General features: G+C 43.6%; 1 protein-coding gene across 6 annotated transcripts in view; it reads left to right on the top strand.

Annotated features, from left to right (window-relative positions):
* Window positions 1–10,032: 10,032 nt before the first annotated feature.
* ZMYM4 (zinc finger MYM-type containing 4) overlaps window positions 10,033–22,308 on the top strand; it is a 39,620-nt gene continuing 27,344 nt past the window's right edge. For 2 of the 6 annotated variants that reach the window (XM_032132191.1, XM_032132188.1), the window contains exons 1-3: window positions 10,166–10,313; window positions 21,171–21,213; window positions 21,610–21,726. In XM_032132191.1, the coding sequence (XP_031988082.1) occupies window positions 10,272–10,313; window positions 21,171–21,213; window positions 21,610–21,726 (202 nt within the window). In that variant the 5' untranslated portion in view covers window positions 10,166–10,271. Of the gene's footprint in view, window positions 10,096–10,164; window positions 10,314–21,170; window positions 21,214–21,609; window positions 22,138–22,308 lie in introns of those variants that run through there. The other 4 variants (XM_032132187.1, XM_032132186.1, XM_032132185.1 and 1 more) reach the window with 3 other exon arrangements.

The following is a 22,308-nucleotide window of genomic DNA, read 5'->3' as shown; positions in this document are numbered from 1 at the left end:
TCTGCATGACAAAAATCAGAACAGAAGAAGGGAGGGGCAGCTCTGATCTCTGCTCTGTGTGACCAGGGACAGGACCAAGGGAAGGGCTGGAGTTGTGACAGGGGGATGTTAGGTTGATTATTAGGAAAAGTTCTTCCCCCGGAGGCAGGTGGGGCACTGGACAGGCTCCCCAGGGAATGGTCACTGCCCCAAGGCTGCCAGAGCTCCAGGAGCATTTGGACAATGCTCCCAGGCACAGGGTGGGATTGTTGGGGTGTCTGGGCAGGACCAGGAATTGGACTCGATGATCCCTCTGGGTTGCTTCTAACTTGAAATATTCTGTGATTCTATGACTCTATGAAAAAATCTGTACAACAAAAATCCGTAGAATTTATCTGAAGTCCACAAAGTGGCTTTGAATTTCTCCAGATCTAGTAGAGGCCAGGGTAAGAGTCCACGTTTTGCAACTGCAATATGAGTGTTTATCCTGGTCTTCAAATCAAAGAAAAACTGGTGCCTGAGCAGGACTTGAAGTAAAAACAACCTCTGTTAACAATCACCTGTTTTGTAAGTGTTCATGCTGGGCAGCTTGCTGGTTTCATATAAAAACAAACACAGAGGAAGAAAGCTTGGGATGTTATCCCCAGTATGTTCCACTGTAAACAAACACATCTGAGACTGAAAATTCTCTGTGACACCTGGGGTAGGAGTTGAAGTATTTCTCCATCCTTCACATTGATCTATTTATCGGGGTGTTCAGTGCATACGTACATTAGTTCAGTTTAATAGGGGCCATTGAGAGAAGCAAAAGCAGAAGAACTCCAGACCTTTCTCGCCCTCAAAATATTAATCTATTTAAAAATAACACTAGTGTTACTACTTCTGAAGATTTTTCATACTGTGCAACTGATCTAGAAATTGAATTAAGCCATGGTAAGAAGCAGTCCGTGACTAATAAGGAAAAGACCTGTAGCAGCCTTAGAGGAATATGACAGAGGGAATCAGGCTGACACAGAGGTGCCCAAAGTTCTGAATGTCTCAGCTGCCACGAGCACAGGATAATCCTCAGGTAATCCCTGTGTGGAGCTCAGCAGGTGATTGATTTAGATAATTTTTTTCCTAAACTGTTTCCTCCTCTTATAAACATAAACACAAGACTGGCAAGGAGAAATCTGAATTATCTCTGTATTATTAATTGCAGATTGTAGGAGGAAGGAGCAGCGTGTGTCCAAGCTGCTAATTAGGAATAATTACCCCATGAGGTTCTGTAAGTGTCCCAAGTACAAACAAACACAAATCTCACTAACATCCCTTTTCACTGAAGAAGCAATTAAATGTTGTGAGGAGATGCCGTGTCTGCACTCCCTAGGCACTCCCTGGACAATTTTGACCAAGAAGAAAACAGTTTAAGGGCTGTGTGCACAAATTCCAGTATGTCCCAGAACCAGAGGCGCTCAGGAATTTTAAGAATCAGGAAGCAAAGAGAGGAGTGGGAAGGGAGAGCAGAGCAGGGAGGCATCCAGAAGGTGCAGAGTCCTTGCCCTGCTGCAGGCTCTCCTAAACCGAGTCTGTGGAGCACGGGGATAAACCTGCCTGGAAGAATAGGGATTCCTGCAGAACATTTCATCATTCTGAAACTCACCACGGTGTCATGAAGAAATATCATCTTTGCTAGAATAAAAGAAGAAGCAAAATGCCAACAGCATCACCTGGTACCCAAAGCTGAGGCAGGATGGCAGGAGTGGCCAAGAGCTGCTGCAGTGGCTCTTCAGCTCACAGCAGCGTTCCTGGGCACTCAGTGATGAGGGTTCTCCTCTCCCTCCAGCACTGTTTTCACCTCTCCTTGAACACAGATTAAATCTGCTCTCCAACAGGTTTTCCCTCTATACCATGACAAATATGCCTATAGGCTTAAAAATAGAGAGCTCTGAGATTGGGAAGTTCTGTGACTTGACAAGATCATACCATCTGGATAAACTGGTCTTTCCCTTCTCTTGCTGCCTGTGTCTCCTCTCTCAGCAGTAGCTGCACTGCCAATGGGCAGAGTGATCCTTGGACAGTTGAGCATGCCAAGACTGTCTTCCAAGAGGCTGCAAGAGCCCTCCATTCCCAGTGATGTTAATTGGAGTTAAGGATGCTCACTGCTATGCAGGAACACTCAGCACAGTTGTACGACAAAGCTGTCAATCCAGACATGTCCTTGAGCTGTGGAGAGAAATGAGATAGACGTAACTAGAATTTATCCCACTGCCCTACAGTTAACAGTATCCATGTCATCTATGAAGAGAATCTAATTTTCTATGGTTTTCTACCATAAAGAATTTGATTTTGTATTTCTTCAATTAAGAGAATTTAAAACTGTTGTGTTTTGTCACCTACTGGCCATGGTCCTTTAGATGCAGCCCAGAAAGCCAGCTGTGCCCTGGGCTGCATCCAAAGGAGCAAGGCCAGCAGGTTGAGGAAGGGGATTCTCTCCCTCTTCTCCTCTCTGGTCAGACTGCCCTGGAATACTGCATCCAGTTTTGGTGCCCCCAACATAAGGGGAACATGAAAGTGGTGGAGCAAATCTAGAGGAGGGACATGAACTTAATAAAGGGACTGGAGCACCTTCCCTGTGGAGACAGCCTGGGAGAGCTGGGGCTGTTCAGCTGAAGAAGAGAAGGTTGTTTGGAGACTTCACAGCACCTTCCAGAATCTGCAGGGGCCTCTAGGAAAGCTGGAGAGGGACTCTGCATCAGGAACAGGACAAGGGGGAATGGCTTCCCACTGAAGAGGGGAAATTGAGTTTGATATATGGAAGAAATGCTCGCTTGTGGGGGTGGGCACAGGTTGCCCAGAGAGGCTGTGGCTGCCCCATCCCTGGAAGTGTCCAAGGCCAGGTTGGACGGGGCTTGGAGCAACCTGGGATAGTGGGAGATGTCCCTGCCCATGGCAGGGAGTGGAATTGGATGGGCTTTAAGGTCTCTTCCAATCCAAACCAGTCTGGTTTTATTATTATTATCTGTGACAATAAATATGTGGCAAGAATGGGATGTAACTGTTACAGAGAATCCTGTTCTTCCATCTCACAGAGAGACAGGGAAACAGATACATCAACTCTGCAAAATCCCAGCAGTTCTGAGCTGAACTCTGGTTAATGTTTGGCTACGCACAGAATGTCAGTGGGGCAGAAGGGAGTAGACTCACAATGCTGTATTTCATCAGGCTGCCATGACTTTCTCAAAAATCTAAAGCCTGGCAATATCTTCTCTGTATATATATTTTTTAATCCATTGCTATTTTCAAATGAAAAACTCACACAAAAAGGGGAACAGAAAATTAAATAGTTTTTTCATAACACAAAAATGGTGGAAATATTAAAATAAACAGTTTTATTCTGCAGTTGGAAAAAGTGATGTAGTCACAGCATTAATTCAGGATGATATTAAAAAGCAGCAACCAGAGTTTGTGAGTGGGCAGTAATTCCCAATAACGATTTGAGAGGAGGTCTCCAAACAACACAAATGGCCCAAGAACTCCAGAGGTTATTTGTGTCATTCTTCAGTGACTCTTAGAAGAGAAAGATAAAATTAATCCTGCTGTAGCATCAGGCACTTGAAGAGACTTCGCAGGGGATTACTGGTCTGACAACCTGACACCCATCCCAGACCTTGAGCACCATCAGATTTTGCAAAAGTCTAACAGTTCCCTTTTTGAAAATTAGTTTTGGCATCTTATTACGGCAAATATTCTCTAAACATCACAGTATTACAATGTCTAGCAGAGCCTGCAAGCAGTCTGAAATGTCTCGTGCAGGTTTTACTGATCTCACTCCGTCTTACTCCAGGGGCTCAGAGGGCACAGCTTGGTGCCAGCATGAACTCTCCCACTGCCAAAGGACAACGGGGTTGTCACAAGGAAGAGGTTTACTTGGGGTAGGAGTTTGGATTTTCTTCAGGGAGACAAGAGCAGATAGAAAAACAAAAGGAAAGACCCAAAAGCAAAGAGAAAACTCACATTTCCTCTCTTCTGCTTCAACAGAAGAATCTGCCATGAACCTGCTACAAAACTTCTGTAGCTATAAACTGGATTTCTGGTAGAAAAACTTTCCAATAAATCTGTCCTGGTAGCACAAGCAAGTCACAAATATAGCTGGAAAATAGATAATGACTGTATAAGAAAAACAAGTGCAACAAAGAGAAATGTTCGGCTTGCTCTTATGGCAACCTCCACCTGCCAACCGTGGATGAGATGCACTCATGTCCCAAGAGGGCATCAAGCTGATGGTCTACAGTTAAATAAGAAACTCAGTTCTCTGTCTGGGTTTTGTTCTTCTGCTGTAGAATTTTTCCCAACAGATCACCCAGTACAAAAAAAAAAAAGCTTCAAAATTGTGCACTGATGATTTTTAAGGCTCCAGAGTAAGAAAAACACAGAGCCCCTGACGCAGAGCAGCATCAGCTGTTTGTAACACAGAATTAGCTATAAAAGTCTGCATCCCACATCTGTATGTTGGTCACTGTCTGTTTAAATATTTCATGATGTGTGCAATTAAGTTCCTTCCTCCCTGGTGACTCTGTGACTTAAGAAATCCAAAGTACTTATCTTGACCTGTGTTTGGGGTTTATTTTTACATTTGCACAGTGACAATGAATCAAACCAATTTCTTTTGTATTTATAACCAGATTCACTTTGAGGAGCTAAGAGCTGCCATATTTGGTGTGCAAAAACTGCTGTCTGGCATGTTTGGAAACAAAAGCCTGTGTTATTGAGACTTAAAAAGAGGATGCAAAATAGATTTATAATTATTGTAATTAGAATAAAAGCATGATTGCACTGAACTCAAATCCTGGTCCAAATTTCATACACATGCACAAACCATCCAAACAGAAATTAACTTCATAATTAATATTGGATCATTCGTATTAAAAAGAAGGCACTATTAATTATTGATGATGCTTGTGCTTTTCCTGAGCTGTTTCCATCTTCTCCCGTCCAGTTCATGGAGTGTTGTGGGTAATGCAGTGTGTACAAATAAATCCCTCAGAGGTGCATAAGTTACTCCATGCTCCTGCATGCAGGAGGACCTGCTCCTGGATGTTCTTATCAAGCAGAATACAGAGGGGCATTTGTTTGCACGAGCAGAGCTAGAATATTCTCTTTAGAGTTCAGCTTCCTCCTTTCATCCCACCCACCACCAGACACTTCCTGACATTTCTCCTGCAGGCAGAGCAAGGCAACTGCCTTTTTTTTTTTTTCCTTTTTCAACGGCTGCTCCTTCAGTTGTCTGTGGGTGGTGGGGGAAGGGGATGTTATCTCAACAGCAAACACAGCCAGAGCAAGTCTGGGAATGAGGGGGAGTTTCAGGATGGAAATAGGCCCCTGCCAGCCCTCCTGCGTCTGCGTCTCTATGACTAAGCGTTTGCTTTTAAAAACTTGGCTTTTCTCTTTCCTTGATCCTTGTTGTTTCCAAGCCTCCTGTTCCCCTTTGTCCTGGCAGCCCCTGACATCACCAGCGCCAGGGAAACGCAAATCCTACCCAGCATGTGGAGGGACAAAGCCAGAGCAGCCCCTGAGCTGGGACACAAACCCACGTCCTCACTGCCCCCAGGTCTGCCCCCTCTGCTCAGGGCTCAACGGGAGACACCACTGCAATTGTTTTTCCACTGAAATATTCTCTGTATTTTCTTACAGCATTACAGCCCTGCCTCGGAAGAGTTGGCAGTATGCGAGCACCTAAAATTAAGAGGTGTCCACAGTTTTGCCCATCTCTGGGACAGAAAAGGCCACTAGCTGCTCATCTACACATCCCTTCTCAGTCTGTGACAACAAGGACAAAGAAGTGCCCATGGTTTAGTGGTGAATGTGGTGGTGGTACTGGGTTGATGGTTGGACTTGGTGATCTTAGGGGTATTTTCCAACATTAACAATTTCATGATTCTTTGCGGGTACAACATCTGCAACAGCCATGTTTTCCTCTGCCCATCTCCCAAAGCTGTCCTATTTGGATGCTCACTGGAAAGAAAACAAGATTATTTGTTGTTATTAATTCGTGTTTGGCCCAAAACACACAGCAGGGCTGTTCCACCTGCAGCTGGAATTCTCTGCAGAGACCCTGTGCTGGAGCAGAGGCAGGAGTGCCCAGCCCCAACCCACAGGGCTGGCAGGTTTTCAGGAGTGCCCAGCCCTACTCCGTACGGCTGGCAGGTTTTCTGGGTGATCTATATTCAGCTGTGCATGCCTGTGGGGATGTGCAAAGATCATTCATCCAGTTCACTGAACTGCAGCCTGCATGTGGAGGGGGTTTCATGGTTTCTTTTTAAATGTCACTGGTTTAAAGAGGAATAGTCTCACGCAGGATTGCGCAGCAGATTGGAATATGGGCACTCTAGGGGTGAATTAAAAAGCAATTCAAAAACAATAGTGTGGAATAATCTTATCTTTTTCCTGCCTTATCCAGGCATTTATCTTGGTCTGTTCTGCAGGAGTCATCACCACATTATCTATGTATTCTGCAGTGTCTTTTTTAGCCACATTAGTACACAGACAGTTCATGTAGAATCACAGAATCATGGAATAGTTTGGGTTGGAAGGGACCTTAAAGACCATCTTGTTCCAGACCCTGCCACGGGCAGGGACACCTTCCACTATCCCAGGTTGCTCCAAGCCCCATCCAACCTGGCCTTGGACACTGCCAGGGATCCAGGGACAGCCACGGCTTCCCTAGGCACCCTGTGCCAGGGCCTCCCGACCCTCACAGGGAAAAATTCCTTCCAAATATTCCATCTAACCCTGGCCTCTGGCAGTGGAAAGCTATTTCCCCTTGTCCTGTCACTCCAGGTCTCTCTCCATCTTTCCTGTTGTCCTCTTCAGGTACTGGAAAGCCACAATCAGGTCTCCCCAATGCTGAGCCAACAACACCCAAGAGTCAAGAGTAAGCCAGGTCTGAACAAGCTGAAGAATGTCCTGCTCTGCTTCCAACACCCTACAGAGAACGGGCTAGGATGTCTCAGACCACACCGGGGTCGGTCTGGTTTTAAATGGTGGCTCTCACTGTCACCTCCTCGTCTGTCCATCACAGCATCAGCAAACCTGCAGCAGGCAGAGATTTCAACAGCACACAGCTGATTTATGACCTGCTCTAGTGACAGGATCTATTTCTCACAGAATACTTTTGTCCTGGGTTGCAGTGTATTCTATTACCGTCCTCATGAGCTGTTGAAATCAGGTGGGGCAGTGTTTCCTTGCTTCCGCATGACTCAGAGATAACTCCCTCCGGACTATCTTCTGTTAATGAGCCTAATCAACACTTGGCCTCATGACTCATTACCCCGTTGTGAGATGCTCCACCCAGAGGGAGGAACCAAGCATCCTATCGTGGATATAATCTGAGATTCTGAACACCAGAAAGAACTCTCCCACTGGATTTCCAGAGGACAGGAGCTACACAGCCACCACTGGACCTTCTGAAGAAGAGCAGGCCCTTTTCTACAGGATCACGGCTTCAGAGGACTGCAGCCACCATTCTACCAGACTGCTACCACCACCCTGACTAACAGGGACTCAGGTTGTATCTTGACTGTCAGTTTGAACCAGTGTTTTCTGCCTTTATTTTGTTTTCGTATTAAATTGTTATTCTGACTTGGTGTCTCCCACTACTTTGTTTTCAAACTAGTGCAACTTTGTATAGTGGTCTGAAAGCATTTTCTGTTGGATGTTGAAAGATCAGATATTTCCATCACTCCCTAGTCTACGTAGGAGAACCACGCAATGACACAAAGATGTCTGTTCCCATTAGAATGCTTGAACAAGTTCATTTTATATGATACTATGGAAATTTACAATGTAGCCCCAAGAAGTTACAGTAGTTTCATTGAGTCTTGTGATGCCAGCCACTGGAGCTCTCATGATATTTGAGGTTATCCCGAGTGGCTGCACATTTGGCACTGGGATTACTTGAAAACAGAGGTTTAGTCAACACAAAAACACACACAGTTTCTAAACTTTAGCCTGAAAACGTGAAGGCAGCCTTTGCAATGCCTCAGAAACCAGAGGGCAAAAAGAAACAGCGAGTTTATTTTCCTAGATACCTTAATTCCTAAACCAAACTTGTCTTTTAAGGTCTTCCTCATACTTGAATTTCTCAACGCTTTTGTTAAATTAAAAAATACTTATTCTTTATTATATTTATTATGTAGTAAATTTATTTCTCTATTTTCTGTCTTCCTAGAAAATCCCATTCAGAAATCTGTGCATTTTCAGCTGGTCCACAGCATATGTGTGCTGTGACCCAGATGCTTTTGGGACACCTGTGTGTTCACAGTGGCCTTTTGTGTACAGCACCTGGGGAACCCTGAAATGTGCGGCCGATATTGAGAATATTCTAGAATTCCTAATTCTTAAAAAAATTAAATATAAATCCCTATTAATTTTTTTATTGCTACTGTATTTTGTTTGCATTTAAAAAAGATTAAAATATTCATTCTTTTAATTTGTAGCTATCTAAAGATAAAATTGTTTTTAAATTACTATAAAATTTCACATTAGGCTCACAGTCCACATGTAACATCTTTTGCCTTTAAAAAACTTCAAATACTTTGAGAACTTTTACAAAATGACTAATCAACTAGAATTATTTTAGACTTCAGGATAAGGATTCTTTTAATTTAGATTTGAGGATGAGGATTATTGCATAAGTGAAAAGCATTATTAAATTATCACATTCATTATCTCTCTGTCCTTGGAATGCCATGATTTCTAAGAGAGACCTGACAGGATTTCCTAAATGAATCCCAATATTCTGTATCCAGCGTTTCAGGCCAGCTGAAGGACAGTGTTTATAAAAGGATCATTTCAGTCACCACTGAAATGCAGCTGCTGCTTAGCACCAGCCTTTAATTGTGCAAATCTGATAAACTGAGAAGTGGAGATTTCCTTTAAGACCAAGTTTTAATTAGCAGATAAATTATTTAATTATTAAAGAGACAGGAACACATTGTCCTTATCAACTTGTGGGTGCTGGGAATGTCCGACATTGCTCACAATAAAAAAATTAAACAACCTGTATCTCACACATAGTTTCAAATATTTTCTTACTAAGCCATCAGTGTTCATTGGATAGAAGTTACATAGTTCCCTTTTAATTAGTGTTCTATCTTCTATTGGTTAATGATCCTCTTGCTTCTCATGATAATTAGTGTCATGCTTGGTGTTTCTCCTCTTTTGGGTTGGTGGTTTCTTGGGTCAGTGGTCCAGGAGTTGGCAGTTGTGACCTCCCCCTGCCAGAATTACCCTTTACCCAGTTGGAGTTGATTCAGCACAATTGCCAGGTTGGGTATATTAGTTTCTTCCTTATCTTGGCAGTTCTGCCAGATGTCTTTGTGGCCCATCAATTGTGCATTCCCTGTGTCCACCATCAGTGGTACATCCTTCTCCCCAAGCTTTGTTAAACTCCCTCTAGGTCTGAGACCATGAAGCATGTCCAGGCCTAAACCTTAACAAGGCAACTCTACCAACAACTTGTTTTTCTAACACCTGGACATCACTTAGAGCTTGTGAGATGCTATTTGTTGCACGGATAAAATCTCCCTTCTTGTTGATGAGGCTTGAAAGCACACACAGATCAAACACTACAGAACATCCTTAAGAAAATTTTTACATATTCTACATTTTACAACAGTACCAACAACTGTTAAAATTCAGTAAAAAATTACTCAATTCAAAATGAATGACGCAGCAGAGGCACAAGAAGCAGAACAGGTGAGGTGGGCGCCATGGGGGCCGTGAGGGCGGTGCTGTGGCCTGGCCGTGCTGCGCGGGCCCTCAGCCCGCCGGCGTGTGAGGAGCCAAGAAACCACCGACCACCTGCCGCCACCGCGACAGCTCCGCCAGCTACACCACGCGGTCACCTCCCCGCTGTCGCCACTGGAAGCCCCGTGACGGTCGCGGAGCTCCCGGGCCGCTCCCGCCGCGGGATCCCGGAGCGTCCCCCCCCCCGCCCCGGGGGCACCCCCGACCCCGCGGCCCCGCCGAGCCCCCGCCGCGCCTGCGCGGGCGCGCGCAGGCGCGCGACGCATGCGCGGAGCGGCCCCGCGCTGGGCTGGTTGGGGCAGCTCCGGGAGCAGCGGCCGCGGCCTGGTGGGTCCGACCCCCCCCCCCCGCCGCCCGCGCGGAGCCGCCGGGCCCCCCCTCAGCCCTGCCCGCCGCGCCGCGGAGCCCCCCGGAGCCGCCGCCCCCCGGAGTGCGGGGGAGGCTGAGAGGGAGTGACCCCCGGCCCCTCGCCCCGGGCTGGGACAGCTGAGGGGGGGCGCAACATGGCGGAGGCCAAGGAGGAGGGGCCCGGCCCCCGCGGCAGGGTGAGTGGGGGGCGCGGGGGGCGCGGGCGGGGGCGGGATGCGGCGGGCGAGGCGCGGCCCCGCCGGGGGTCCCGGGGGCACCGAGCCGCACGAGCTGCCTGGCCCCAGGCCGGCAGCGCTGTCCCTCCGGCCTCGGGGCCCTTCAGCTTCCTCTCCCCCAGGACAGTGTCCAGGCATCATCGCCATGAGCGTCTTGGCATCACTTAAATAATAAACTTGCAGCTAACCAGGAGCTGTCGTTATCGTCCGTCTCCTTGTTTAAAGCACGATGTCCTTGCTGCTCCTCTTTATTTCAGTTGTCCATATCAGGCCAGAGTGAGTCAAGATGGCAGCACCATCCAGTTCTTGGGTGCTCAGGCTGTAACCGTCGTGTCACTTCTGTTACCCATGGCCATCCCAGGACTTGCCTGTAACCCTTGTGTGATTTCCATTAGCCATGGCCCTTTTAGGACTTCCCTGTAACCCTTGTGCCAGTACCTTTAGCCATGCACATCCCAGCTCTTGGTCCTTCATTGACACAACTTGGGCCATCATTGTCACCTCTTGGTATGTAAGCACATGTCCGTACTCATCTATTTGGAATCACAGAAACCTTAAGGTTGGAAAACACCTCCAAGATGGTCAAGTCCCACTTTACTTGAAGACTTACTTAATCTCTTAAACCAGTGGAAGGTTCCTTGTGGCCGATATTTTGTAGCTGTGAAGGAACCACGGGTGAATGTTTTAAGCAGTGGTGAAAATAATCTTGCTACGAGTCCAGTCCTCTTTCTTGCACACATGTAGTGTTTGGTTGAAAGCTTTCTGCCAGGAATGAGGTTACATCACGTTTGTAGATGGGTGGAAGAGTCCGTAGCCCACTACAAGACTGAGCTGTCCAGTTCCCTTTTCCCAAAGGTGAAGAAGCTTTCCCATTCTCCAGTCTTGGGAAAGACAAGAGCAGAAGCTCAAGTTTTCCAGTGGTGCATGAGAGAGAAGTTTAATTGCTGGATTCGTATCAGGGAACTTGAAACTTGTGATTACACTGAATCTAATTGTTACCAATCAGAACATGACCTCCCAGGGTATCACTGGGTGAGTTGTGTAGATGTCTGACTACTCTGCAGCTAGGGAATGAACATCATCTGTGATTTTCTCAGACCTGTGTCTTTCAAACACTTTATTTACAGGCTCCAGGAATTTTGTGGAATTGCTCACAGATAGTACATAAACATGCAGGTCTTTGGGGGAATCAAATATTGGCTAGCTGCAAGAAATTTGAAGGGAAGTGGCTGCATGTAGGACGGTAACTTGAGAAATCTTGAATTAAACTTCATTGCCAGTGACTGAAGTGTTAGTGGACATAAGGAAACGCTTTTACACCATGAGGACAGTCAAGTGTTGGAGCAGGTTGCTCAGAGGTTGTGCAGTCTGTCCTAATGTCTGTGGTCTCTGTGCTCATTGCCTTGACGTGCTCCATTTATCTGTAGAGTTACCTGGGTGTCACCTGAAGAAAAAGAGAACATTGCCTTTTTTCTTCTCAAGCTTGTCAGTTATCCACTGAGGAATAACAAGTATCATCCAGTCAATATCATCTTCATTGGTATCAGGAAAAATAATTTCTCTGTCTGTTGGCTAATTATTCCCTGGGTGCCAAGTCTGGAAGTCACCATCAGTTATTGCTCCACATGTCCCTCCCTGTAGGTTATGGAAAGCTTCCCATGCTGTTGGCATTGACAACGTTCTCTGCTCCTGCTGAAGCAGAGAACTTCTTCAGTAAAATTTAGGAATGATCCAGGAAAGTGATGTTGCCCTGGGCAGGTAAGTTAGGAAAGAGGAAACACAACTTGCCAGTGAGGCATCATCCCAAAGCCAGTTTTGTGCCAAGATGTTCTTGAGGAACGTGGGGAGAAGTGAATCCTGGTCTGCTCACAAGGCTGATGGAGCCTGTGAAGAGTGAGATTAGCAAATTGTAAATCCAGCACACAGATCTCCTAATAATTAATGAGGTCACAGAATACCTGCACATTCCAGTTCTCTTCCCCATAGTGGGCCAGTTCCCATTCTACAGGAGGTCATGATTTTGGACTCTTCCAAGTCTTGTGCCTAAGGCATAACAAGCATTTCTTATAAAAATTATTTTCCTTTGTGTGGAGGAAATAAAGACTAATTTAATGACTTCTTCAGACAGGAGCTTAGCAATTGGTGGTGTTTTCAGAATTGTTCTTTTCAGTATTAGAATCTTCTGCAATTATTCCAGAAGCACACACTGAAACTGGCATGTTGCAAATCCCATGGATAAGCAGTCACCATCTTTTAACTCAATCCATGAATGAGCAACAAACTAAGGAATAAAGTTTTTGCCAGTCTAAGACTGACAGAAGTTTGTATAATTTGATTTTTAATAGTTTTTGGTAAGTTTTTGTAGCTGAATTGTTTTAGAGCAGGTTAATTTCTCCCCTAAATCAAAACTGTTGTATATGCTAAGGAAAACATTTAGCATATTTAACTTTCAAATTTGCTACATAAGATCAATAGTAACTTGAAAGGTGTCTGCTAGTATGTTTTTATGTAGTTTATAAAAATATTTATGGCAATTCAACTTTAATTTGTGCATAATATCATTGTCTTGAACAGTTAATTGTTTTGACTGGAATGTTGATTTATTTATAACCGTTCTCTATAACCCCTTGGGCTAGACAAGACAGTTTGGGCTGTGCTGAAATTTGACACTTGGGCTCTCTCTCGGAAATTAATTTGGTGTGAACAGGTGAACACTTGGGTGTCCACATCAATAAAGCAGGTGTTTGCAAAAGATTTTTAGTATTGCATGACTGCAACTGAGAATTGAAGGAGATCATCTCATTTAGAAAGTTTTGTTGCTGAATTACTCCAGAATGGTACAAAGTTGATGAAAACATTTCTCTGCCAAGGCTTGTGCACTTCTCAAAGGATGTTTTGATGTCAGAATCTTTGAATTCTCTTTCAAAAAATGGGCATAATGGATCTCAGGCATTTACATTAAGACTTTTCACATTGTGTAAAATACAGAAAGTTAAGTCATCTCTTTGTGCCCACTTCAAGGCCCTTTGCATGATTAGGATTGTGGAATTTAATTCTGAAATCACTCGCAATGTTCTTGAAGTGGTTATCTCAACTTTTCTCTCATTTGGGGTTGGAACTGGATGATCTTTAAGGTCCTTTCCAATCCAAACTATCCTGTGATTCTGTCATTGATGACTCTTGTGTCCCATCATTCTTTCCAGACATTCCAACTGATGTTGGCCTTTCCCTAAAAAAGTCTTACAGGAAGTTTTCTCTCCCGAATGTCAAGGTTTTCTGTCAATGACTGTCTCGGTTCAGATGATTTCCATCATCCATTCCATAAGCATGGTAAAGGCCTAAGAGCTCTTGGACCTCACCCGTGCTGTTGCTTGTAACACTTTTTCTCTGGGATGATCTAAACTCTTCAAAGAAGGTTTCTGCAGCAGAGAATATTTCATTGAGGACATGTCAGCAGAATTGGGGGTGCTCTCAGTGTCCATCCTCTTAGCCTGTGTTCTGCCTGTAGTGCCATTCTCTTTTCCTCTGGAAGTGCTCCTCAGAAATTGCAAGGGAAACAAAAAGTTCAAGAGACTGAAACTTACTTTACCAAATTGGTATTGATCCAAAAATTATGTGATGTGTCTGTCCTTTTTGTAACTACTGATTGAAGAATGATGGTAATGTATTTAATTTTTGTTACCATGTTTCCTACTGCTATAGATAAATTTGTTTAATTTTAAAAGTAGCTTGAAGTATTATAGGGGTTACCTCTACATTAGATAGTTTTAAAGTGTTTTGTGTCTAATGACTTTGAATTTCTTAGTAAAAAGTGTATTATAACCAATTGCTGTTGTAACTAAATTTAATACATCAGATTTTTGGTGACAAAGCCAAGATTTTAATTCTACATTTGATACTTTTCTGTTTTGAGAGCTAGTCCACAGTCCCAGGGCAGGATAAATTGCGGCTGCCAGAATTCCTTAATTTCCTTTGGAAAGAGAGGAAACCTGAATCATTAGCCTAATAAACTAATGTTTAGTTGTCTAAATTTAGGTGAGAAGAACTTGAAACAGAATTAGCACAACTATACAGAGTTATTCCCACAGGAGACATTTTGGAGTACTTCCTTTTTCATTATTATTTTTTTAATAACTTATTTTTGTACTTTTGTGAATCTTGATATTTCTCAAAAGGGTTGAGAGTACATGAAAATATTTCATCTGTATTGAAATTCATCTTTAAATGGTGCTGTTTGCTCAGAAAGCTTTATGAAATACAGTTAATGCAGACTGTTAACAGGATTTTATTGTGTTTAATTGTGGAAAAGGCAAAAAGGAAGCCAGAGTTAGGAAGGTACTTTGAAGAATGAAGTCGATATTTTATCTCTTTAAGGACAGAAATACTGCAATAGAGAGAATTGGATGTGCATCCAGGCTCTGCCATTTGCACCATCAATTGCTGCTGGCACTGAACTCTTAGGAGAAGGGAAAGGACTTGCAGCACCTGATGGAGCTGAGCCAAATCACTAGTGTGGGGCTGGGAACACAAACCAGGCTGGGCAGGAGATGGTCCTGCTGTATTTGTCAATAAGCAAAAAGTGCTACAGTTGTAAATTTTCCCAATTTGTGCACAAAACCACCTTGTGGATTCCTTAATTGAGGACAGATTCTAATGACAAGCAGAGAACTTCAGTTTCAGACAGTTCATTCTCTTTAAAATTTAATTTACAGTGGGTTGGGGTTTTTTTCCTCCTATTAGTAATACAGCTAGTAGCAACTAATTACTAACATAGTTAATCATCTTACTGGAAGAGACACTGAGTAGAGTGATCTTCCTGAGATCTTCCTGAGTGATCTTCCTAGTGCTGCTCCTCCACCCTGGGTTGTCACCCTTGGTACTTCTTAGTTGTATTCCATGGACTGGCTTTCCCTAAAAGCCACGGTGATGGCTCTCTCTTAATGAGCTTCTGAGATAAATGGAATTATGGGGATTTCATGCCTTGCAGAACGTAATCTTCTCACTAGCCATACTTTTGAAAGCTTTGGCCAAAAGTACACATTTGTGATCTGGGCAGTGCTGGCCTGCTTGTGGAATCAGCTAAAATATGTAACTGAACTGAAACACTTGGTTTGGAGTAAGTAGCTACTGAGCATCACAGCATAAACATACATATTGTCACACAGACCCTGCTTTGATCTTGGGGATTTTTACATCCTTGTAATTTCCGTTTAGTTTTCCTGCCTTATGCTGTGAGAAACTGGAATTATTTTTATTTCAGCTTATTTACAGCCTTAGTGTAAGCAGAATCCCAGCTTTAGTGGTTGTTTGTGTCTTACCAGCAGCAGAGAAGTTCAGCACAGAGCCAGCGTGAGGTTTTGAGGGAAGAAGATCTTTGTTTGAAAAGAAAGTCTTTCTTGTGGATGTCTTGGTTTGTTTGCTTGCTGTGTGGTTTGTGTCTGTGTGTGTTTCTTAATTTGCAAAGCCCAAAGATCAGCACATCAAAATCTTGTATCTTTGCAAAGACCATTGCAAGGAAATTTGTTGTTAATAACAAATATTAGGGAGAAATTCTTCCCTGTGAGCGTAGTGAACCCTGGCACAGGATGCCCAGAGAAGCTGTGGCTGCCCCTGGATCCCTGGCAGTGTCCAAGGCCAGGTTAGATGGGGCTTGGAGCAGTCTGGGATAGTGGAAGGTGTCCCTGCCCATGGCAGGATTTGAAACGAGATGGTCTTTAAGGTCCCTTCCAACCCAAACCAGTCTGGGATTCTGAGATTGCAAGGTGAAACCTTCACGTGCGGAGCTGCTTCCTTCTCAAACCATGATTTTGTGGGTGAATGGGAGAAGGGCTTGGATCCCACTGTGATTTTTGTAGATATAGATTAAACCCACCAATGTTCCAGAAAAAAATAATGCTTACTGTGACTTCCTGTGTGTTTGACAGATTCATCTTGGCCCAATATATGTTGGTAACAGTGTGCAGATTCTGTGTGCATGATGGGTGGGTATGGAAAATATAAGATTTGTTTGGAATTGGCCTGTGAATATTCCAAAAGCCCAGGAATATCAGAAAAACCTGGTGATAGAAAGGGACGATAAACTTCCATGCTGAACTGCTCCCTGTGATTTCTGGTGAATTGTCCAGAATTCTTAAAACGCAGAAATGAAAGGGGAGCAGCACATGCCTAAATCTTCTGTCCTGACACTTAAAAATTGAAGATGTGTGAGATGCAAGGTAAAACTGTATTTCTTGAACAGACTGTAGGGAGCCACAAGGAGCTGGGAAATGCCTGGTTTTTTACGTGTACTGGAGCTTGTTTGGGATTTGCCTTTAAAAACTCCCATCACCATCTCCACTGTATTACCCTTAGACTAGATTAAAAATAATCTTTTCAAGTGTTCAGCACGGCTCAGGGAAGCCTCAGACACTCAATCTGCTGAGCTCGTGCTCTCCCTCTCCCCAGAGGGACTCCGTGGCCATTCCCAGACGGGAAGGTGCCCTGTGCCCGTGGTGGCGGGGGTCCCGGAGCCGGCTAGGGGGGGCTCTGCCAGCCTGGCCGCGCTCGGCTCTATGGCTGTGACCCCGCCGGGTTCTCTTCCTGCCGCAGCCCTTCTTTTCCTGTGGCAGGTATCTGCAGCAGCCTGGCTCTTTGTTACCCTCTCTCTTCCCTCCCCAGGTGCTCCGAAGGTATGAATCCGTAGGGCTGGCTGTGTTTCAGTGGGAAGCAGCTCCGGCAGGACCCGCTGCGTAATTCTGCACGTGCCGCGGAGTTTTCCGGTGGCAGAGGTGCAGCGCGGCTGGCTGGCTGCCTGGCATCCCTGCCAGGGACATGTCATGTGGAAAAGGTCAGGGGATGCTTCCTGACCTCACCCCACCTGCCTCCAGAATAGTGATTGAAATTTCAGTTCCTTTTAAATTATTTTTTTGTTTCAAATGGTGTCTTATCAGTTGAATGAATTCTGGAGTGGGGGTTATACTGTGCATAGAGGGACAAGGAAACTACAGGCAAACTGAGAATCATCTCTGACTATTTTTAATTGCAGTTCTCTTAACATCTGCTTCCTTTCCACAGTTTGCTTATGCATGCATTAAAATCTAGGATCGAACTTCAGAAGCTTACTAGAAAGACATGTGTCTGTGTATAAAGTGGTTACACTGTTTTATTTTTTAACAGAATTCTCTATTTTGCATACAAAGCAATACTGCAGCCATAGGCAACTTGTCTGTTTATACTGCACAAAAATAATCTATGAATTGCTTGATTTATGGATACCATGGCAATGTCGAACACTGTTAAGGTATGGATCAGCTGTTCAGTTATTTCATATTAGCACATTGTATTGAAGTGTAAACAGTGTCCTTCTGTCCCCCTCTCCCAGCAAAGGCAGGTTGGTGCTGAGGCTGTGTCAGTGCTCCCTTGGATTTTCATGTACCTCTGTAAAAAAACAGTGATGTATCTGGTGGAATTTATTTTTTTAATAAAAGCAATGCTGTCTTTATTTATAGAGTAGTTTATTTTAAGCAAGTCACATTGCTTTCAGAAATACCTCATTGTTTTGCCACCATCTCTGTATTCTTACTTCATTTCATTCATTCATTTATTTGTTTTTTACAACCTGAGTAGGTAGAGCACTGCTTTGTGTGCAGTGCTAGCTAATGAGGCAGTCACTAACATATAGCCTAAAACATTGAATTTCACTAATACCAAACTCAATCTGCTCTGTATTGAACTCTTATGGAGTTAAATTATTAAAAACACTAAGAATTATTATTCTCTAGCAAATATTGGCCAAGGTGATATAATGGAGGTGTTTTAGAATATTGTATTACTGAGTTTGGTTTTACAACTGCAAGTGTGTTTTGAGGACTGAGTTGAAGAGTTGAAGCCTTAGCATTTGAACAGAAAACTCTCTGTTCCTGATACTTTCCTGTTGAAGTAATCAAGACTTAATGTGGGTTGTTGAGGTACCTCTCCTTAGATCTGGCAAAAGTGACCCAGAGGAAATGCCATCAGTTCCATGTTTGCCCCTCAAGTACATTTGCTCCACTCCTCACTAAATCTTAAAAAATCTAAGCAGAAGAAATAAAGGGAATTAAGGACGATGATGGCTAATGAAAGGAGGAAGCATGAGGTCTGAAGAGAGGGAATTGCCTTGCAGAATTATAATAGAATAATATAGAAATAGTAAGTTGGGCGTTGTTGTTCACATTTCTGTGTGATACAAGACCATAATCCAGTTAAAAGCTAACATACATGATTGATTGAAGTGATCTGTTTTTATGTAACTGGTGATATACAACATTTCCTCCTGAGATGGCATTGAAAAAGACTGTAATAGCATTGGGGAAGGGACTGGAAGTGTATAACCGAGAGAATACCCCACATTAATGCAGAAAAAAAAATATAAGCTCTAATTTCAGGGACAGTCCAGTTATAGACTTATAGAATGAGTAATTAATTGGGGATATATATATTGTGTGTGTAGATATATATGTGTACACACACACACAATCATCCAAACACTTCCCCTGGTTTTCTTTGAATTTACACTGTGTGGGAGTTCTGATGCTGTTTGCAGTCAGAAACTAGATGGTGGCTTAGCTAAGGCTGCTGGTATTGTCAAATGCTGGAGTTCCTGGTTTATAAGTATTTCCAGGGAACGCTTTTGACCACAGACGCAGATCTTCCTCTGTACTCGAAAACCTTTTGAAAGAAGAAGATAATCCATGATGATCTTTTCTTTTGATAGCCTCACAAAATAATGAGTAAAGAAACAAAATAGGATGACCTTGTGTTTGGGAAGTGTCTTGGATTTCTGATAGAGTCCATGTAGATTGTAAATGCTTTCCAGCTTCTCCATAATATTTTATGGGAGTCCCTAATGCTCTTGCAGGTGGCCCCTTGTGCTGACTTGCCTGTTAGTGTTTCTTTGCATGAAACAATCGGAGAGATCCATGCTGCAAAATGTATCCTTTGCTAATAAGAGCATTCCTGGGGTTGTCAGCTGTTGGTGAAAGATTTGTTACCACCAGAAGATGAGTAATACCTAAGATTAGAATGCATAAGGCAACCAGGGTTGTATAGCGCCTGGAATACTTTCCCACAGGTACTCTGGCTCTCAGAAGAGTTAAAGAATTACTTTGATACAAATCTGCTCTGAGAAAAGGATGAGCTCATGCTTCATCTCAACTGAAAGCTTCCTTCATCCTACCATCAAATTCTGTTGTGACATTTTTGGAGAGGATAGAGAATTACTGACAGGAAGCAAAAAAGGATTGAAAAAGGTCAGTGTAGAGTCAAGGACCTGGGCTATTGTTTTGCCTTCCAAAACTTCATGCTCTGATATTATTATCAAATGGCAACAAGTTTCTTTCCATGTTGTTCTCTAAAAGCAGCCCACCCCTGCTGTCCTTGTCCTCAGCAGCTTGTATGAGCACTTAGTATATCCAGTATTTATGGGAATTAGTGTTACACGTGTGTAAACTTAGTTGACTATGAATGGGCTTCTAGATCAACGCTAAACCTCTGTCTCCCAGACATACCTGAGATTCAGTACAGCAGGAACAGAGCTCAGGCCTTGCAAACCTTCCTGGGAGGTGTTTCTTTACTCCTTTTCCCTGTAGATAATTACAGGAAGGAGACTTGCATCAGCCTTGTGGAACTGTAACTTTTGTTTGTTTTGGTTCTGTATTTCACTTTTCCAGCCTCACAGGTCTGCTCAGAGAAACTAGAAAGTTCTGGTGCATTATCCAACTGACTTGATGCCATGCTGGACAGGTCCTCACTATTCCATGTGTGTTCAGTTAAGCTGAAGGAGCTACCTTGTCTTTGTAGACCCACAAGTGGTATTGGAAAGGGACTTTTTGCCATCAAATGACCTCTGAGACAGTCTGTTGTCATCCTTTCCTAGAGCTGGCTGCTACCAAACAGATAGTTCCCATCACTGATAGTTCCCAGTCCTGAGAAATACTGGATTTATCAACTAAATTACTTGAGTTAAATGAAATTAGGGCTCATCCCTTTGCTATCAAATCCCATTACTTTCCCTAAGATGGCTTAAGAATTGCAGTGTGAGCAGGATCTACCAGGAAAGAAAGTATAGAGCTGGCAACACAGAGAAAGGAGAGAGGGCTTAAATGAATTACTGTTATCGCTTGGGCAGAAAGGAAGGCTGCTAATGAGTTGGACATTCTGAAGGAAACTGTAATTATCCTTTTCCTGGCAGCATCTAAGCATGCCATCAACGTCAACATCTGTCAGAGGATGTTCAATGCAGGCAGGTGTTTGTGCAGCACTCAGTCTATCATCTGGTTCTTCTGTGCTTATGCTCACACTGACACTCATCATCTGTGTTGGGAAGTTAAGCATTACATTTTCCTGTTCCTGGAAAGAGGACATTCCCTGTAGGAGAGGTTCCATGGATCTGTGCAGACCATGGCAGTGGGAGCTGCATGTGCTCCTGGTTTTCATTTAGGATGTTCAGAGGGAATGAAGGCTCATAGAGTGTCAGGGCAGAATCTGTGGCCTTGACCTGGTACCAGTATCCCAGGTAGAAGAGAAAATTGACATTCCCTTCCCTCTCTCCTCTGGGAAGCAGCACTATTTCTAAATTTTCCTTGTGTGCCTTTTCTATGTATTCTGAACTCATTAGGGTAAGTGTGGCTTCTCAGTGATATAACAGTCTTAATTCATAAAAATTTGCTTGGGGCAAGGAAGGAAGGAAGGAGGAGGAGGAATTGTGATCCTTCTGCTTGGTTATGGTTTTGATCAGATACTTTTTAGCAAAGTACACGGCAGCTGACCAAGACAATGACACAGTGCTTTCCTTTTTTACAGTTTGAAGATAAATCTGATGCGGTATTTGATATTACAGAAAAATGTAAGTATTTCTATTTATTCTCTAATGTCATAGTTTCACAAAGCATTTCTTGGAAGTCTCATTGCTGCTGAGCAAGACTGTCTTGCCCTCATCCCAGCCCTTCCTGGTCATTCCCTCCTGCATTGCCTTCTCCACAAGTGCTACAAGTGAGGTGAATGGAAATTTGTGTTTTTTCTTTCTTTGGTTGGTATTACTCAGTTCAGCTTCTGCTTCAGAGTGGTGAGGGGGACTGAACCATTTCTGTCAGCAATGTTTTCACAGTAATGTTGGCCCAAGAAGGCTGAGAGTATTCGAGGAATTGCAGCGTCAGCCAGATTAGGACACTCACCCTTCTCCTTTGTTACACATGAAGTTGGTCAATTTTCTGACTGTTTACTGGGGTTTTTTTCTCCCTAGGTGGTGAAATTCTGGATGCAGAGATGTCTGAGGATGCTGACCACAACTTAACACCCGCCCTCGACAGCTTGTCTTATGGAGTACTGAATCGAGCAGGACCTGAAAATTCACTGCAGGGTGATGATCATGATTATTTTCTGAACTCTGGGGATCTTGCAGGCATACCTGTTGTTGGGAATGACAACGAAGATGATCAGAATTTCACTCCAAAAGACACTCTTTCTTCAGCAATTAATGATGAAGATCATCTGGAAGAGGGCAAGAGAGTTCCAGATCACGAACTGGACAGTGAAAAAGAAATTCAGGTTCAGAATGCAATCCAGAAGGATCTCACTTCCCCCTTTGAGCAGGGCCCTGTATTTAAATCACTTCGAAAAGATTTTAGTATAACACGAGATAATGGCAAAGAGACTTTTTCAGCAAAGGACAAGAATAGAGAAGGACATTTTCAAGAACGTGAAAAACGGTTGGAAAAAATCCCTAAAGATATGGATTCTAGATTGAAAAGCAATTTTCTTGACAAAGCAGGTAACTGTTGACGTCATAGACCTGGCTGCCCAGCAAAAAGGAAGAAAGAACTAGAGAGAAATCAGCAATAGGGCTAATTATTAAAAACATCACCTTGTTGAAGAGAACAGAGAACAGGCAGAGCTGTGTGTAGGGGAGCATTTTATGAAGAACCCTGAAATCCAATGAACT

The sequence above is a fragment of the Corvus moneduloides genome, chromosome 23, assembly GCF_009650955.1.
Source record: "Corvus moneduloides isolate bCorMon1 chromosome 23, bCorMon1.pri, whole genome shotgun sequence".
Classification (NCBI taxonomy): Eukaryota; Metazoa; Chordata; class Aves; order Passeriformes; family Corvidae; genus Corvus; species Corvus moneduloides.
Note: the sequence above shows the minus strand (reverse complement) of the source record. Positions and strands in the feature narration are given on the sequence as shown.